General features: G+C 38.3%; 1 protein-coding gene across 2 annotated transcripts in view; it reads left to right on the forward strand.

The window, feature by feature from the left end:
* The window catches only part of polr2g (RNA polymerase II subunit G), a 236,776-nt gene that overhangs the window by 9,594 nt on the left and 209,038 nt on the right, over positions 1-18,144 (forward strand). The window contains exons 4-7 of one of the 2 annotated variants that reach the window (XM_028809597.2): positions 5,009-5,059; positions 5,450-5,515; positions 12,284-12,355; positions 12,443-12,476. In XM_028809597.2, coding sequence (XP_028665430.1) covers positions 5,009-5,059; positions 5,450-5,515; positions 12,284-12,355; positions 12,443-12,476 — 223 coding nt within the window. The remainder of the gene's footprint in view (positions 1-5,008; positions 5,060-5,449; positions 5,516-12,283; positions 12,356-12,442; positions 12,477-18,144) is intronic. The other variant, XM_051930879.1, reaches the window with a different exon arrangement.

Here is an 18,144-nt window from a genome sequence, read left to right on the forward strand (position 1 = left end):
AACATATTTCCAAACAAAAAATGTATGACTGGATGTGAAATTTTACATAGAAGTTAAAACCGTTACATAATGAGACTAATACTCTTTAACAGCCCAGTAGAAACATCATTAAGGTTACTTCCTGGATTCCTTATCCAAGATTTCAGAATTTTCAAAGATAGTAATAAAAATAATCAATCTAATTTCTGTTTAGTAAACAACGGAACATGTACTTAAGAACATATGTCAAAACTAAGGGGACATTTATTCATGACAGCAAGTCTGTCCTTGTCTGAGGATAGGGGAAGTATAAGAAAATATGGCAGTACCCAACCATTTATACAGAACAAACAATGGAGATTCCAGAACTGTATAACTGTAAAATATCTCTGTTAACCATATTACCCAAACCTTTTTCTGGTTTGCAAACTTAATTACATTATGTTCATTTAATTTCATGTTACTGTTTGTTGAAATTTCTAATGCATATACAAAAACAGCATTGACATTGGAATGTTTTAAAATATGTATATTAGTTAAGGCTGTTCAGATTTTTTTCCCCCCTGCAGATACTAAAAGTTAACACTAAGCAGGCATGTCATTTTAAACCGTTAGATACATTTTTAAAGCGTGTTGTACATTATTGAATATACCACACAAAGAAGTAATCATCAATTCTGTTTTCGGTTTTCTCTTTGGCCCAGTGTCTCATTGCAAATGGGAACTTGGAAAATTGACAGTAGGTAATTCGGTTACCTTTTTATCATGTTAAAAAAAGTATGGTAAAGATAAAGTGACATGTTGATCTTAATTAAGATGTCCTATTAACAAATAAGGCAGTTTTTTTGTGTTGCCAAAGTTGAAAGATTTAATATGTAACTATGTACATTTATTTGTTGTAGACCTCTTTTGGTGTCATTTATTAACATAACCACAGAGGCAGTTTCTTGTAGACACCTTGTGCAAGCTTCTTTTAATGATGTATGCCCTATTAAACATTTTGTTTTCAGTTCTCCGAGGTCCTAACTTTCTGAACAACTGAGCGAACTCTGTGAAATAACAAATTCCTGCAGTTCATTACCAATATGTGCAATTATTTCTAGGAAAAGTAGGACAATTTTGCAACTCAAGAAAAATGATTTCTTATAATTGCCACACACAGTTTTTCAGTGATAGATTCTATACTTTATGGACAGAAAATGAATAATGTTTGTCTGTTTTAAATGCCCATGTTCGTTTTACTGGCTTGTTTTTTCTGATAGTTTTTTTTACACCTTATTTGTAATCGATTTATGTAGTCTTCATATTGAATTTCTACAATTAAGCATTGCCATTGATTTTGTCAGCACATTTCTACATCATTTAATGTTTATATTTCATTAAATTTGTTATTTCTAGACATTTTTAGAATGAAGACTGCAAATTCTGTTTGTGATATAAGCATTGTAAAGTAAATTAATACTATTTCTAAATGGTGTATAATTTAGACTGATAATGAGATTTTACAACAAAACACATTATGGACTCTTGTACATTCACGTTATATGAAGAACATCTGACTGTTTAAACTTGCACGTTGGATTGGGTGGGTTTCAAAATATTAGGTTGCTGTTTTTGATTGCTTACATGATCTCAAGGTAACCAGGCTTCACTATACTGAACCGGTTCTTCCTATGTATACTTATGGATTATATCTGAAATCCACATATATTTATTAGGCAAGTTAATTTCTGTGAATTTTATATTCATACTGTACATTAAGTGCAGGTAAACCTGAATTAATATTTCATTCAAAGTTTTGAAAGATTTAAGTCCTTCCAAAAGGTTTTGATATGTTGTATTTCTGTTAAGAAAGTTATAACGTTCAAGGCCAACAGGTTCTGCGCTTATTCAAAGATGTGCATGGAAATGGTATTTATTCCTTGTATTATAGGAGATATTTTTTATCTTTTAGCAGAGACTTCAACTCTCTGAATCTCACTAGGAGAACATTGAACTTGTTTGATTTTCCCGTAGTAGGTCATAAGTCATAAGGGTTAGGCAGCTTGTTTGTGAGAATTGACTGGTAGTACTCTTTTATCTAGAAATACAATGCATATAATACCCACAAACAGGGAAGAGCAACAACAGCTTCTAGGAAAGTGAGTGAGTATTTTGGACCTCATAAATGGAAAGAGAGGCTTATCAAACTTTGGAGGAAGTACAGATGTTCGTTCAGGGTTTTTTGTTTGTTGTACCATAGGCTACAGTGAAGGAGGCGGCTATGTGCTTGTTCTCTATTTTGCTTACTTACTTTCTAGTGTGCTCCATGTGAATTGGGTGCCTCTTCTGATCCTTTAGTGGTTTGGAGATTTTAAACTTAATGAAGAGTCCTAAGGGATTCCCCATCCTTTGATATACAATTGTTGAATTTGGCACCCTCGGGAGGCTGTTAGATTAAACAAATGCAGTCACTAATTTTGACATGCTGTCTAACTCGAAGCTGTGTTGAGTTGTTTTATTATAATACCAGCATTGGAGATTTATATTATGGCTACTGCTCTTTCTAACTGATAGTAACCATATAGGTGTTATAATGGTGCAGTGGTTAGTGATGTTGCCTTATAGCTGCAGAGTCATAATTTTGAATGCAGCATCCAGTTGCTGTCTCTGTGCAGTGTGCTGTATCTGTGTGGGTTCTTCTCCAGGTTCTTTCTTGGATTTCGTCCTACATACAAATGACGTTCATGGTACATTAATTGGTGATTCTGGTTTGGTCCTATACGGACAGTTTGAATCATTTCTTTCACTGGATGTTGCTCAGATACCCTCTAGCCCAGTGCTCCGCAACCGGTGTGCCACGGCACACTGGTGTGCCTTGAGCCGATACAGGTGTGACACGGTCAAATAAGACAAGTTTCTAACTAAATAATATTTCAACGGTCCTCCTTAGAAACACAATAACGAGAATACGTGCAATGAAATATTCGCGCAAATAGCCTTTTAAAGGTTTCATAATTTTATGTGTCATTTCTCTGAAATAATAAATCCCATCGCCTGGCGCCTGTCGCCTACGACTTAGGCCCTACGTAGTCGCCAGACAACTCCGTAGTATGCTTTGATAGGCAAAGCGCTCCATGCCCTCACCTAGATTCAATTCAAGCCGACGTATTAGTCGTGCTACGTCGCATTCACTCGTCTTGCGACAGTAGTTATCATTCATTACTATTAGTTGTGTTGCTGAATTGTGTATGGTTAACGTTCTTCGTGTGATTCATATTTAGTTTTATACCCCTTTAAATATGGATAAATTTTTACATGGAAAAGATTCGTCTTCACGTTCAGATGATGAAGAACCCAGCACAAGTGTTGCAAAAAAAACAAAGAAGATTGTGAAAAGGAAGTACAACGAAGACTACATTCGATATGGATTCTCGTGGTGTGGTGACGAAACGGCTCCAAAGCCACAATGCATCATTTGCGGCGATCAGCTATCAAACGAGGCAATGGCACCCAGTAAACTAAATCGCCATCTAAATTCAAACCATCCCAGTTACACCAAAAAAGACAAACAACTCTTGTTTTAATTAAAAATGATAAGCGGTCATGCTTAAAAGATCTTGACCAAGAACTTCGGGTTGCGCAGTCAAATATTGATCCGAATATAAAACTTTTGTGTTCATTGAAACAAGCGCAGGTATCACATTAATCAGTCATTATGTTATAATAATTATTAAGACTGCATAAAAGTAAATATAGTATAGTTTTTATGTATCTATACTTATAATAAATGTATACTTATAATAAAAAATGAAAATTTATTGTAAAATTTGTGAATTAAATTAATATCTATATATCAGTAGCGTAGCTGGAGATCATGTTGCCCAGGGCGGTGAAAAATTTGACACCCCAAAGCTGAAAGAATTTTTTTTTTTTTGCACCTCCTCAAGGAACAAAAAAAAAAGGAAAGTACAGTGGTTTGGACACCCCTAAATAGCTGGCGCTCGGAGCAGACCCCCCCCCAGCTACGCCACTGCTATCTATTTTAGCTTTTGACGTGCCGCGGAATTCTAGGAAGAACTTTGGTGTGTCGTAGGTGAGAAAAGGTTGCGGAGCACTGCTCTAGCCCACTGTGACCCTGAATTGGTTTAAGTAGGTTCAGAATGATGAGACTACATTAGAGGTGCCAAACAGCCAACACATGCCTTTAGGATCCGAGAGGAAAACAGCAAATACTTGAGGAAAATACACATAAGGAAACAGAGTAGATAGATACTTTTATTAATCCCAAGGGGAAATTCACATACTCCAGCAGCAGCATACTGATACAAAAAACAACATTAAATTAAAGATTGATAACAATGCAGGTAAAAGCAGACAATAACTTTGTATAATGTTAACGTTTACCCCCCCAGGTGGAATTAAAGAGTCGCATAGTTTGGGGGAGGAACGATCTCCTCAGTCTGTCAGTGGAGCAGGACAGTGACAGCAGTCTGTCGCTGAAGCTGCTCTTCTGTCAGGAGATGACACTGTTTAGTGGATGCAGTGGATTCTCCATGATTGATAGGAGCCTGCTGAGCGCCCGTCGCTCTGCCACAGATGTCAAGCTGTCCAGCTGCAAGCCAACAATAGAGCCTGCCTTCCTCACCAGTTTGTCCAGGCGTGAGGCGTCCTTCTTCTTAATGCTGCCTCCCCAGCACACCACCGCGTAGAAGAGAGCGCTCGCCACAACCGTCTGATAGAACATCTGCAGCATCTTATTGCAGATGTTGAAGGACGCCAGCCTTCTAAGGAAGTATAATCGGCTCTGCCCTTTCTTACACAGAGCTTCAGTATTGGCAGTTCAGTCTAATTTAACATCATGAGTATGCGCAAATTCCACAGACAGTAAGATTTAAACACAGAATTCTGGTATTGTGAGGTAGCAGAGCCACACATTGTTCCACTGTAATTATGCTGGATACATTAATAATATACTTTAGAAACATTTTTCATTTTTTTTTTGTAATTTTTGCTTAATTTTTTTAATTTTTTTTTTTTTGTCCCATAGGTGGGCCTTTTCACAGAGATTGGACCCATGTCTTGCTTTATTTCTAGACATGTAAGTCAAAATCTTTAATCATCTAGCATCCACAAAAGCCTGGAATAATAAATATGGTTATTTTTATGTACTGTATGTGTACATTTGGTTTAATATATTAAGATGGGATTTTAATACATTTTACAGTTATTTTTCACAGCAATACATGTTGCTAAATACAGAAGCAACTCTGAAACACTTTTTTATGTATATTAAATTTAAGTTTGGCAAGTAATGCATGTTTTGCTGCTCTGCTATTCTAAACACTGCTCTTGTATCGTAAAGGCATTAATATACAGTTATACACATGATATACAGTGTTACCATTTGTAATATGTGTTGTGTATTCCTAAAAGAATATGAAGTGTATACTATAAGTGACTTATTAGTTCTGCTTGTTCTCGTCTACAGTCCATTCCCTCAGAGATGGAGTTTGATCCAAATTCCAATCCACCATGCTATAAAACTGTCGATGAGGTGAGTGTGACTGAGTTACAATAGATTAAATACTGTAGCATGAACCAGCCAATATGATGCACTGTACTTGCTTAAATAGCTAAATAATTGACTGCTCAGAATTGGATATAAAGTGTATATTTCATAGGAAATTATATTTTTACTGTGACCTTACTACTTATACAATTTTCTTAGTTGTGTGACCGCATGGATGTTAAAGAAAGGTCTTTTAATATATACTGTGTGTGTCTGTATGTATGTATATATATCAGGGCTGGGTGATAAAATGATAATTATTGCAAAATAACTTTTCCTCAATAGAAATATAAGACCTGGTCAATACAACATCACTAAAACTCATTCCGTCTATGCTTTAACAGTTAACATGAACATCCAGTGATAATGAGAGTAGCGCCACACCAAACCAATGATGTGGCTGGAATAGAGTTACAGCCATGTCAGGTAAAGTTGGCGCACGCACCACTGAGCGTGTCACAACAGAAAATGTTAAGGAAAACTTAGCGTTACCAAAGACGACACCCCAACGGACACAGCCCATGGCTCAAAAGATGATGACATTGTTTGAAAGAAGAGTCCAGAGAATTCGATAGTGTGGAGATACTTTGGCTATTTAAAGTCTAACCAGAAGCAGAGTAGCATGCACTGAAAACTTTGTTGAAAGCGTGTTCCCACAAAGATGAGTAATACCACTAATCATTTGTACCATCTGAAGCAGTGCCATCCTTTAGAGCAGCGGTCCGCGGCCCACTACCGGGCCGCAGACGTCTGACAGCCGGGCCGCAAGAGAACTGCCAGCAATGGAGACTCACTCAGACTTTTCAGAATGCTTGGCGGGTGGGGCTTTGCAGCGGCGCAGAGAGAAGAGAGACCGAGGTGAGAGTGTATTACAACAAAGTACTGTATTTTGATGGTCCCGACAGTTTCCTAATATGACACGAGTCTATAGAAATCTCGTTACTACGAAGTACATTCGGCAGATTTACATTTACACTTTCATTACAACGAAGTGACTTTGAAATGCTTGAATGAATCATCCACAGAGCAGTTAGATCTGTGGTCACAGCTCAGATGTGCACATTTGCACAACAATCCCCAAACAGAAACATTGTAAAAAAAAAAAAAAAAAAAAAAAAAAATCTTTCTTCGTACTGTTTTGTTTTTTTTTTTTGCTGTTTTTGTTTTCTGCGGTTTTCAGTGATACCTTTTGCTTATTGCTTGTCAACATCTGAAAATCATCCATTGGAATTTAACTCATTGTCACCCTCCTATAGAAACGGCAGACACGAAAAAACGATAAAAGTGTTAATGTTTGTGATGTGCAATGCATATGTCTTTGTTATATGCAAAAAAAGAAGAAAAATCTCAGGTTGCAAACGTATGCGAACTGCTTAATAACTTAATAGAAATGTAATGTAAATTGTGTATAAAACTGCCCTACGAACCCGCCATGAATCCTCAGAATCCCACCCCCACCCCCAACTGGTCCCTGGAAAAATTTGCTTCTAGTAAAGTGGTCCTTGCTGTCAAAAAGGTTGGGGACCACTGCTTTAGAGCACACACAATGCAGACTTCACTAATGGGGATTTCTTGTGACTTCTTTTTTGCCTTGGAGTATAAGCTGACCACAGTTGAGTGATTATGTCAGTTTTGTTTATTTATATTTGAAAGTTGCTTGAATTTGTACTGAGGATATATACAGAAAGTTTTTTGTCTATTTATTTGTGGGTTTGTTTCACAACCTTTTAAAACAGTTTGAACCTATACAAAGGAAAAGATACAGTAAAGATGGAGGTGTTTTTTGACATTTTATTTTGTATTAATGCCTACTTCATTTATTTGGAACTGACCAAAAATTTACTTTGTGTTCTCCTGTAAAACTTGAAAGCTTTTGACTGGTCAGAATTAAGACTTCTTCATTTTGTGTTACCTATTTTATTTATTTATTTGGAATTGACCAAAGAATTAAGTTGTGCATTAACTGGTCAGAATTAAGATTTTAGTTCATAATATATACCTATTTTATTTATTTGAAATACAGTTGTATAATGTTCTACAGTACATTTGTCAACTTCTGACAGAAAATAAATATTAAAAACCAGCGGGTTGGAAAATGGATGGATGGATGAAGATTATCCTTATAATATCTTTACATCTCATTCAGCAGTAAAAAGGAACCTTTAAGCTTGACACAAGTAATGATTTGATTTATATTGTGATATATATCGATACAGACTGATATGAAAAAAAATATTGTGGTAAGATTCCCCCCCCCATATTGCCCAACCCTGTATATATGTGTGTGTTTAATAAATAAATAAATAAAATGTGTGTATATTGTGACAACTCTAGGGGGCGTACCAGCCACCCGACACAGACAGACGTAGGAGGCACACTGATAAAAGTTTTTTTATTTTGTTTCTTCACTTGGCAACTTCTTCCCCATTCCCACAAGCCACAACACAGTCACAAAGCACAAACACAATACTTTTGCCCTCTCTCTTTTCTTTTTCCTCCACTTCTCCTCGACAAGCTTAGTCTCTCTCCTCCTCACTGTGGCTCACAGAGTAGCCTATGTTGGCCCCTTATATACAGTAAGTCACCCCTTATTGCCCCACTTCCGGCAGCACTTCTGGGTGTGGTGGAAGAACCGTCCACACAGACTCTGGAGCAGCTTCGGCACCCCCAGATCCCACCAGGGCTGTATCCAATTCCATCTCCCATAAAGCCCTGCAGGAGTCCAAGGCACCGCTGCCTCCCACGGGGGGGCTGCCATCTAGCGTTCTTGCGAAGGTAATGCTCTGTCCACACTTGCTCCCCCGGTACTATATATAAAAAGTGTGTGTGTATGTCTTTAATATATTATATGTATACAAAAGCACATTGCCTCTTCATCTCTTCATTTAGTAAGAACTCTGTGTAGGGTTAAAAAATGTTTACCATTCCACTATCATGCATTGTGTTTCTGAAAATAAATTACTTAGGTTAGAACAATTTACTTGGGTTACAGCTAAGCTTTTTGCAGCTTAGTTATATTTTTGATGGTGTAGTCACTCTTTATGACTCCCTTTGGTGTGTCCATAAATATTTTGGCACATGTACCCAGATGTAGTAATTTCCAGTTAGATTTTGTCTGTTTAACTGCAAGGCATGAGCATAATATATATTTTTCTGCACAGTGAGTTGGGCATTGTTTACCAGGTAATCCTACAATCTCTGCATGGTCCAACTAGGATCCTTAATGCTACTGTCTACCTTACATGAAAGTACTGTTAAAATCACATACTGTATATAGGCTTGTATGCCATGCTGCCATACCATTGTCACCCATAGCCTCCTTTACACATACTGTACAGTAGATCCTGAAAATTCATGTCTCGCATGAGGCTATTGAGACCTTCCAAGTTTATGGCTTTACAAATCTAGAAAGTTCTTGAGGATTAAATAAGACCTTGACCTGGGAAATTGCTTATTTGAGTGTATGTAATCACAACTTTTACTGGTAAAATTCTAGGATAGCCTAGATAGGGTCTCATGACATTAAGGCAGAACAGCAACCAATTTATGTTCCACATTATGCTAACATACTCCCCACAAAGCTTAATCAGTCAGTGCATTTACATGAACTTTAGCAACCTGGTTATTCACAGAAAACTGGTTTCTAAAATGCCATGCAAACCCTTCCTCTAGTTAGAGAATCTGGATTATTGGGTCTCTGAGAAACCTGGCTAACAGATGCAGCTTTTTCCAAGAGTAACCCAGTTATTATGTCCTGTAAAACCTTCACCAGGTTACATCCATCCATCCATTATCCAACCCGCTGAATCCGAACACAGGGTCACGGGGGTCTGCTGGAGCCAATCCCAGCCAACAAGGCAGGAACCAATCTTGGGCAGGGTGCCAACACACCGCAGGACACACACAAACACACCCACACACCAAGCACACACTAGGGCCAATTTAGAATCGCCAATCCACCTAACCTGCATGTCTTTGGACTGTGGGAGGAAACCGGAGCACCCGGAGGAAACCCACGCAGACACAGGGAGAACATGCAAACTCCACGCACGGAGGACCCAGGAAGCGAACCCAGGTCTCCAGGTCTCCCAACTGCGAGGCAGCAGCGCTACCCACTGCGCCACCGTGCCGCCCCACCAGGTTACAGTTAAGGTTTTTGTAATCTGCACGCGTGTCTGTTGCACTGTGTTCGCACACGCTTTCAGTAGCCACAGATGGAAACATCCACAAGATAGCTTTCCTAAGACAAATGCTCAGGTGATCACATTATTCCTTTTCTCGATTGAAATAATCAGTCTCAATATTTCATTTTATATTTAAATGCTTATTCTAAAATGTTATTGATTAGATCCTGCCAGGTTTAAAAAAAAAGGTTTTGCACAGATCCTTTTAAGTGAGAATTAGATTTTTTCCAATTTCAAATACTATAAAACATCAGTTACCCACTGACTTAAAAGAAATGAGCTAGGATTCTTCCAGTTGAGCAAGATACTGTAAGTCTATGTGCCAATAGTGAAGTAAAAGCAATTACAGTTTGTTTGTCCTTCTCCACTTTACGCCCATCTGGAAGTACACCAAACACAGCTGTTAATGGGTTAGGAGGGATTGTGACACCAAGGCTGTTTGAAAGGCATTTAAAGTTTTTGGTCAAGAATGATGTTAATTTGGTGGACTCCTAAAACATTTGGCCCAATGAGCCTGGGACTTGATTGCAACGTTCGCAGGTTGGATCTTGCCCTGGAAATATTTTGCACAATTTTAAACGAGACAGATGTGCTCAATAGATGATTTTAAGTTGAATAATTGTATGCTTTTCGCATATGGAGCTAGAGTGAATTCTGTACATGGCTGCCTTCCACTCCTTTTCTGAAATGTTGAGTGAGAGATCCTTTTCCCCACTGTATTCTGGGATCTTTGAAAGGAAGGGACTTTAAAATGTTTTTGTATATTACAGGCATGCTGTCTGAGTCCTCAAGACTGGTCAATATTTTTTCCGGAATAGAAATAGGGGGGAGTTGAGGAAAATTGTTCAGATTTTGGTTAGTTTCTAATAGTTTCTTAGATTTTGCAAAGTTTCTAATTTGGAGGTAGTGCAAGAATTGTGTTGCTGGAAAGTTAAATCTGAAGTGTAATTGTTCGTAGGATACAAAGACGTTGTCTATGTACAAATCTATAAGTGATTTAATCCTGAATGTTTTCCAAACTTTTTAAAAATTACATATATTTAAGATGGTGGAAAAAGGTGGATATCTTGCAGAGGTGCTACAGATAAAAGCTTCTCTATCTTGAAGTACTTCCTACATTGGTTCCATATTCTGAGAGAATGAAGTACGTACAATTGGGTTGTTAGTATATTGACGATAACTCGTATTTACTGGGGTTCAAAGCAAGGAATATGAAGAAGTACTGCAGGATTTTATTTCTATTGTGGATCAAGCCTTTGTGTGTTCATCCATTTATGTCAACGTGTAGGTATTTATAGCTTGTATATTTGCCGCCCAGTAATAAAATTGAAAGTGAGGTAGAGCCATACCACCTTCTTTCTGCCTGAGGTCTTTGTAGGGTCATCTTTTGGATATATGGATGTTTTGAATTCCAAATAAATGAGGTTATGGTTGAATCTAACTTCTTAAAAAATTATTTATTGCTACATATTGGAATGCTTTGAGATAAAAAAGAAGCTTAGGAAGGATATTCATCTTGACAATGTTAATTCTTCCAACGTGAGATGAAGGGTAGACCATCTATGCAAGTCTTGCTTAAATTTTCCCATGCTAATGCAATACTTATTATTCAAGTAAAAACACCTGCTTTGTTGCTATCCCAGCATCACCAGATAGCTCAATGGCAGAGCTCAGTCACACTGCCAAGCAGAAGAGTGTGCTGTATGCAGTCCTGTAACAGAAACCTATTAATAAAGTAACCAGTTTAGTTTAGTTTTAATCCCCCTATTTGCTATAGGTATGTTGAAACAGTGTAATTGGGTGACATAACGGCTATTAGGTGTTCATACCACAAATCTTCGGGGGCTCAGGTTTACTGAAATTTGCTTAAGAGCACATAAAGTACAAGACATATACGATTATTTATAGCAGGCTTCATGCTTTTTTTCCCATATACATAATGGCCAATGATGTTTAACTCTATTTTGCATAGTTTAAAAACGGTGGGAGTGTTTTGCCAAAGTTCAGAAGGTTAGTTTTGCATGTAAATACGGATTTTTAAGAAACCAGGTTTCTGTCTTACCTTGGTTACTCGCCTTATCTTGGTCATGAGTGTGCTTGTAAACACAGTCATTAATTAAGGCAGCAGAGCTAATTAACCAGTGTGCCACCAGTTTATTTTGATTAGATTCTGATTTGCTTTAATTCCATGGAGTGCATGGTTGTCAGCTAATACTAATTAAGCAGTTGTACAAGTTTTGTACTTCTGTTACTTATCTGTGAAATGTATAGGGAAATTTACATTTTAAGCAAGATTTTTTTTCTATGTTCTTAGAATGTATTATTAGATGTATTATTAGATGTAAATAAATAAGTCACACTATTTTCATGTGAATACAGGGAGTAAGGTTGAAATACATGTGAACTGCATAGCGAGAGTGAAATTTGGTAATGTTCTGGTTTTTAGTGCATTGTATGTAGAATATGTGGCTTTATTTGTGAGAGGATTGTTGTGTTTATGGGTAGCTGCTTGCTTACTCTTCACGGTTCTGTTAGTAAACCTGATTTTTCATACTGCTTTCTACTATAGGACATTGTAATCCAACAAGATGATGAGATACGATTGAAGATTGTGGGAACAAGAGTGGATAAGAATGATATTGTAATTATTTATCCATTTCATTTTAAGCATGAGAAACTATTTCACAAATGTAATATCTTCTTTTAACTTTATCCTTTTACTTTGCAGTTTGCAATCGGATCACTTATGGACGACTATCTTGGTAAGTTTGTTCATAATTTAAATCTTTAAACCAGAGATATGAACAATAGGGTTTTTTTCTGGAACATCTGATGAATACCATTTTTCTCTTGCTCATACTAATTTAAAACTAATATAGAAACAGGTGTATATAACTGGAGCAGTGTGTCCATTTATCTGTCACTGAAGAATTGCAACAAATGCTAAGCACAAATGACTGAAATAAAATGCATTTTTCATGTCTATTTGTGTATTAAATTTGAGAATGAAATATAGCTTTAATCTGACAAAATTGCCTAAATAATAATGTTCAGTTTTGCTGACCAAAGACACCTTGTAAAGAGTGTTTCCATTTGCTACAGTGGGGCAAAAAAGTATTTAGTCAGCCACCAATTGTGCAAGTTCTCCCACTTAAAAAGATGAGAGAGGCCTGTAATTTTCATCATAGGTATACCTCAACTATGAGAAACAAATGAGAAAAAAAATCCAGAAAATCACATTGTCTGATTTTAAAGAATTTATTTGCAAATTATGGTGGAAAATAAGTATTTGGTCACCTACAAACAAGCAAGATTTCTGGCTCTCACAGACCTGTAACTTCTTCTGTAAGAGGCTCCTCTGTCCTCCACTCGTTACCTGTATTAATGGCACCTGTTTGAACTCGTTATCAATATAAAAGACACCTGTCCACAACCTCAAACAGTCATACTCCAAACTCCACTATGGCCAAGACCAAAGAGCTGTCAAAGGACACCAGAAACAAAATTGTAGACCTGCACCAGGCTGGGAAGACTGAATCTGCAATAGGTAAGCAGCTTGGTGTGAAGAAATCAACTGTGGGAGCAATTATTAGAAAATGGAAGACATACAAGACCACTGATAATCTCCCTCGATCTGGGGCTCCACGCAAGATCTCACCCTGTGGGGTCAAAATGATCACAAGAACGGTGAGCAAAAATCCCAGAACCACACGGGGGGACCTAGTGAATGACCTGCAGAGAGCTGGGACCAAAGTAACAAAGGCTACCATCAGTAACACACTACGCCGCCAGGGACTCAAATCCTGCAGTGCCAGATGTGTCCCCCTGCTTAAGCCAGTACATGTGCAAGCCCGTCTGAAGTTTGCTAGAGAGCATTTGGATGATCCAGAAGAGGATTGGGAGAATGTCATATGGTCAGATGAAAAAACTCTACTCGTCATGTTTGGAGGAGAAAGAATGCTGAGTTGCATCCAAAGAACACCATACCTATTGTAAAGCATGAGGGTTGAAACATCATGCTTTGGGGCTGTTTTTCTGCAAAGGGACCAGGACGACTGATCTGTGTAAAGGAAAGAATGAATGGGGCCATGTATTGTCAGGTTTTGAGTGAAAACCTCCTTCCATCAGCAAGGGCATTGAAGATGAAACGTGGCTGGGTCTTTCAGCATGACAATGATCCCAAACACACCGCCCGGGTAACGAAGGAGTGGCTTCGTAAGAAGCATTTCAAGGTCCTGGAGTGGCCTAACCAGTCTCCAGATCTCAAACCCATAGAAAATCTTTGGAGGGAGTTGAAAGTCCATGTTGCCCAGTGACAGCCCCAAAACATCACTGCTCTAGAGGAGATCTGCATGGAGGAATGGGCCAAAATACCAGCAAGAGTGTGTGAAAAACTTGTGAAGACTTACAGAAAACGTTTGACCTCTGTCATTGCCAACAAAGGGTATATAACAAAGTATTGAGATGAACTTTTGTTATTGACCAAATACTTTTTTTCCACCATAATTTGCAAATAAATTCTTCAAAAATCAGACAATGTGATTTTCTGGATTTTTTTTTCTCATTTTGTCTCTCATAGTTGAGGTATACCTATGATGAAAATTACAGGCCTCTCTCATCTTTTTAAGTGGGAGAACTTGCACAATTGGTGGCTGACTAAATACTTTTTTGCCCCACTGTATATTGCTAGCTTCAAGTGACCACTGCAGAATCATTAGTTAACTATCAATAAAACAGAGCTAGTCTAAGCTTTGTGTCAGTAATTGTATCACATGTTCCTTTCTCTGATACTGTAATTTACTGTCAGGTTTTTTAAGGCTGATACTGATCACTGATTTCATGTTACTAGATTGGTCGATTCCGATACTGATACCAGTTTTTTTTTTGTTTTTTTTTGCTGTGTCCCTTTAAAAACTTTTTATACTAAGCTCCTGCATAATCAGACACATAGAAGCCTCATGTCCTATATTAAAGTTTATGTTTATAATTAAACTGTAGATCACAGGTTTTAAGTGTTAATTTTTTATTAACAAAATGAAATCTTGTAGGCCTATTGTTCAGTGTTGAAAAAATACTTCAATAAATAAAATTTCCTTAAAATACTAAGGATACTAAGGTTGGGAGCATGCGTTGATTACAGTGCGTTGCCGCACCCACCACACAGTGAACCACCCAGAGTGCTGAGATGTCACCCATTGCACGCCTGTGAGGTTTTTTACAGTGGATGGAGTGCCAATCTTGCCAAAAAACCCAAGATACATACTAATACAATATGTACAGAAATATTTATCCATAATACATATGGCATAAAAGAAAGTCAAATGTCTCTCATTATTACAAGCTGTAATATTGTTTGATTTTTTTTTCTGTAATATACCTACCTGAAATAAGGCTTATTACAGCTTGAAATTATGGGAAGCATTTTGTGTGTGTGTGTGTGTATCTCTTATATATATTTCTCTTCTGGTTCGTGCTGCTTCCACTTCAAAACCGGTCCCGCTCACACGCAGCCGACACGCCATTTCTCGATTCCTATTCGTCCTCTTCCAAACCCTTCCCCACGCTACCTGCAGTTCCTCTTCAAAACTGGTTCTGTCCACAAGCAGCCGACATGGCATGTCTCGATTCCTATTCGTCGTCTTCCATGTCATGCACTATACTGGCCTGCTGAGCGTAATACATCCAACAAGTACTCGAGGTGCTGCCACAACGGTAAAGTAGCTTTACCACCTTTGCGGGAGCTACCTGTGTCTTTACAACAGCTTCTTACACAGCAAACATCAGAAGCTAAAAATTATCGTGAACACATTAGAGAATACAACTCTTCTCTAGTGGTTGCTTCCATGGGTGCACAGATAACTCAACCTCCTGGCCACGGACCATACTGTTTTAAAATACACAGGCAAATTTATCACCAAGTCTCTCCACTATACGCTAACACTTCTACCTCTCCAGAATATGGATAGTTGTATGTTTTGACACAGTGCAAGCTACTGAAGTACGCTTACAAAATAAAGCAAACTCTGCATGCAGCAAAAATGTACTTCTCCAGCTAGATTCCATGCTCAGAACCATCAACCCCTTCGCTAAATCATACAAACACATGCATGAAATTGCTCAGTCCAATCCAACAGCATCTGTACGAATAGTTTTCAAGGAAAACCTTAGGCAGGATTTACGATGATACAATGCCCCGACATGTCACACCGATGTTGTAGTGATTTTCGTCGGAGAAGATGGCGAACCGCCTGCCGAAAGGGACATTTGCATCTATCCCATAGGCAACTCCTGTAAACAGATTTCCACGCTCAATATGAATTACGATCCTATGGTTTACCCACTTTTATTCCCTTACGGAGACATTGGCCGGCACAAAGATTTACAACATGTTCCCGATAAAAGAACCGCCAAGCGAATAAGGCTTACTCAGTGCCAATTTTACGCATACAATGAGCAATGAGGAATACATTTAGTATTTTGCACTCCAGCGGCAAACTATTCCAACAGTACGTCGTAGATGCATATGTTAAAACAGAGGGCGTGTGTCTCAACTATCTCAGATTACATCAACAAGATCTGCGCGTGGAACTGCAAGCAAACGCTGAAAATAACAACGCACGTGTAGGCAAAATGATCATATTACCGTCCACATTTCCAGGAAGTCCAAGATACATGCAACAAAACTATCAGGATGCCATGGCCATAGTACATAAATTCGGAAAGCCTTATTTATTTATCACTTTCACATGTAATCCTGCTTGGCCGGAAATTCTACATGCACACTGTGTCTTTCAAGAAGTATTTTTCTTCTTGATTTCTGAATTCCTTTCTCACCGTTTTCCGTTCCCATTCTTACACCGCCGTATACTATGGCGGGTGTCGGCTAGTGTGTGTGTGTATATGTATATATGTATGTGTGTGTATATATATATATATATATATATATATATATATATATATATATATATATATATATATATAAAATAATAATTGCAGCTGGAGATCCACAAAGGGAGAAAATGACTCACATATCATAAAGTACTTTTTATTCCTGAGCTTTCAGCCCCTACCAGGGACCTTCATCAGAGGATAATGCTTAGACTTACAAGAATCAAAGGCAATATATAGCAAAAGTTACACCTTTCCACTTCAAACGGATACTCAAAAACATTCATCAATCGAAGCTTACACAGAAGATGCCAAAAAACTCCGCAAACAATAGACTTGAACCAGAACCCCCACCCCACCTGGTACTCACTTCCTTATCACCACAAGGTGTCTGAAGGTGCAGCACGCATTCTGGCCAAGTCAGGCGTCAGACTAGCACACAAACCCACGAACAATCTGCGCACGGTCGTCTTTAATGCTAAAAACAAGAAATCGACAGCAGAAACACGAAACGTAGTTTATAGCATTCCATGCAGTTCTTGCCCAGCGGTATACATAGGACAAACTTCAAAAAGAATCGCATTTCTGCTTCTCTCCTTTCACAGTCCGTCTCGTTTTCACGACGCTGTCGTTTCCTCTCACGATCTCTTCTCAACCTTTCTCCAATCTCGCAGGTTGCTTTGTGGCAATCCAAAGAGTAAGGCAATATACAAGGAACAATGGTTATAAAAGGGGGACACATAGGTATCCAGGCTCTTTAAAGCATAAATAGGGATCACTTCACTGACATGTGAGCAAGCCACGGTACAACTGTGAGACGCGCAGCACTCGCCGGCTACAACGTAACAATAATAATTTCCGGAACGTGCTGTTACGTTATCATTCATTTTACCCACTGTCTTTCATTCATTCATATGTTACGTAGGCACGTACCTTTTATCTTTGGCAATCTCATTCTCTAACCAGGCCTCAGGAGCTAACCAGCGTAACACTGTCCACCACCCCTTTCGTTATTCCGGCACATTGTTGATATCCGTGAGTAACAACAACGTACTAAACTGGAATGTGGTCTACGCATGTGTGGAATTCGCAGACAAACAAAGATCAAGATCCAAATGAAGATTATATATAAAGATTAGTTAATTTAAAGCACAACAATTTTAGTTTGAATGTCTGTGTTTTGAGGTGTGACTGGAGTACTACAGTCTTCAGTAGTATAAGCCTGGAGGAGATTTTTAATGCAATGCCTATGTTTTAGCTGTCTCTCTACTGCCATCTAGTGCTTCTTCTTCTAACTCATTCGCGGACAAAGATCATGATCCAAATGAAGATTATATATAGAGATATATAAATATATATAAAACCACAAGCGTTACCTGGTAGGTAACCACCCATACAATCAGATTGTGATTCAGACTACGAATGCCATGAATGTAATTACCCCGATCTACATGCTGTCAAATGAACGAACCACACGCCGTGGCGCAACGTTAGGGGCTTCACCTCTAGCGCTGACGTCTGAGGTTCGATTCCCGAGAGGGA

Source organism: Erpetoichthys calabaricus, chromosome 1 (assembly GCF_900747795.2).
Source record: "Erpetoichthys calabaricus chromosome 1, fErpCal1.3, whole genome shotgun sequence".
NCBI lineage: Eukaryota > Metazoa > Chordata > Cladistia > Polypteriformes > Polypteridae > Erpetoichthys > Erpetoichthys calabaricus.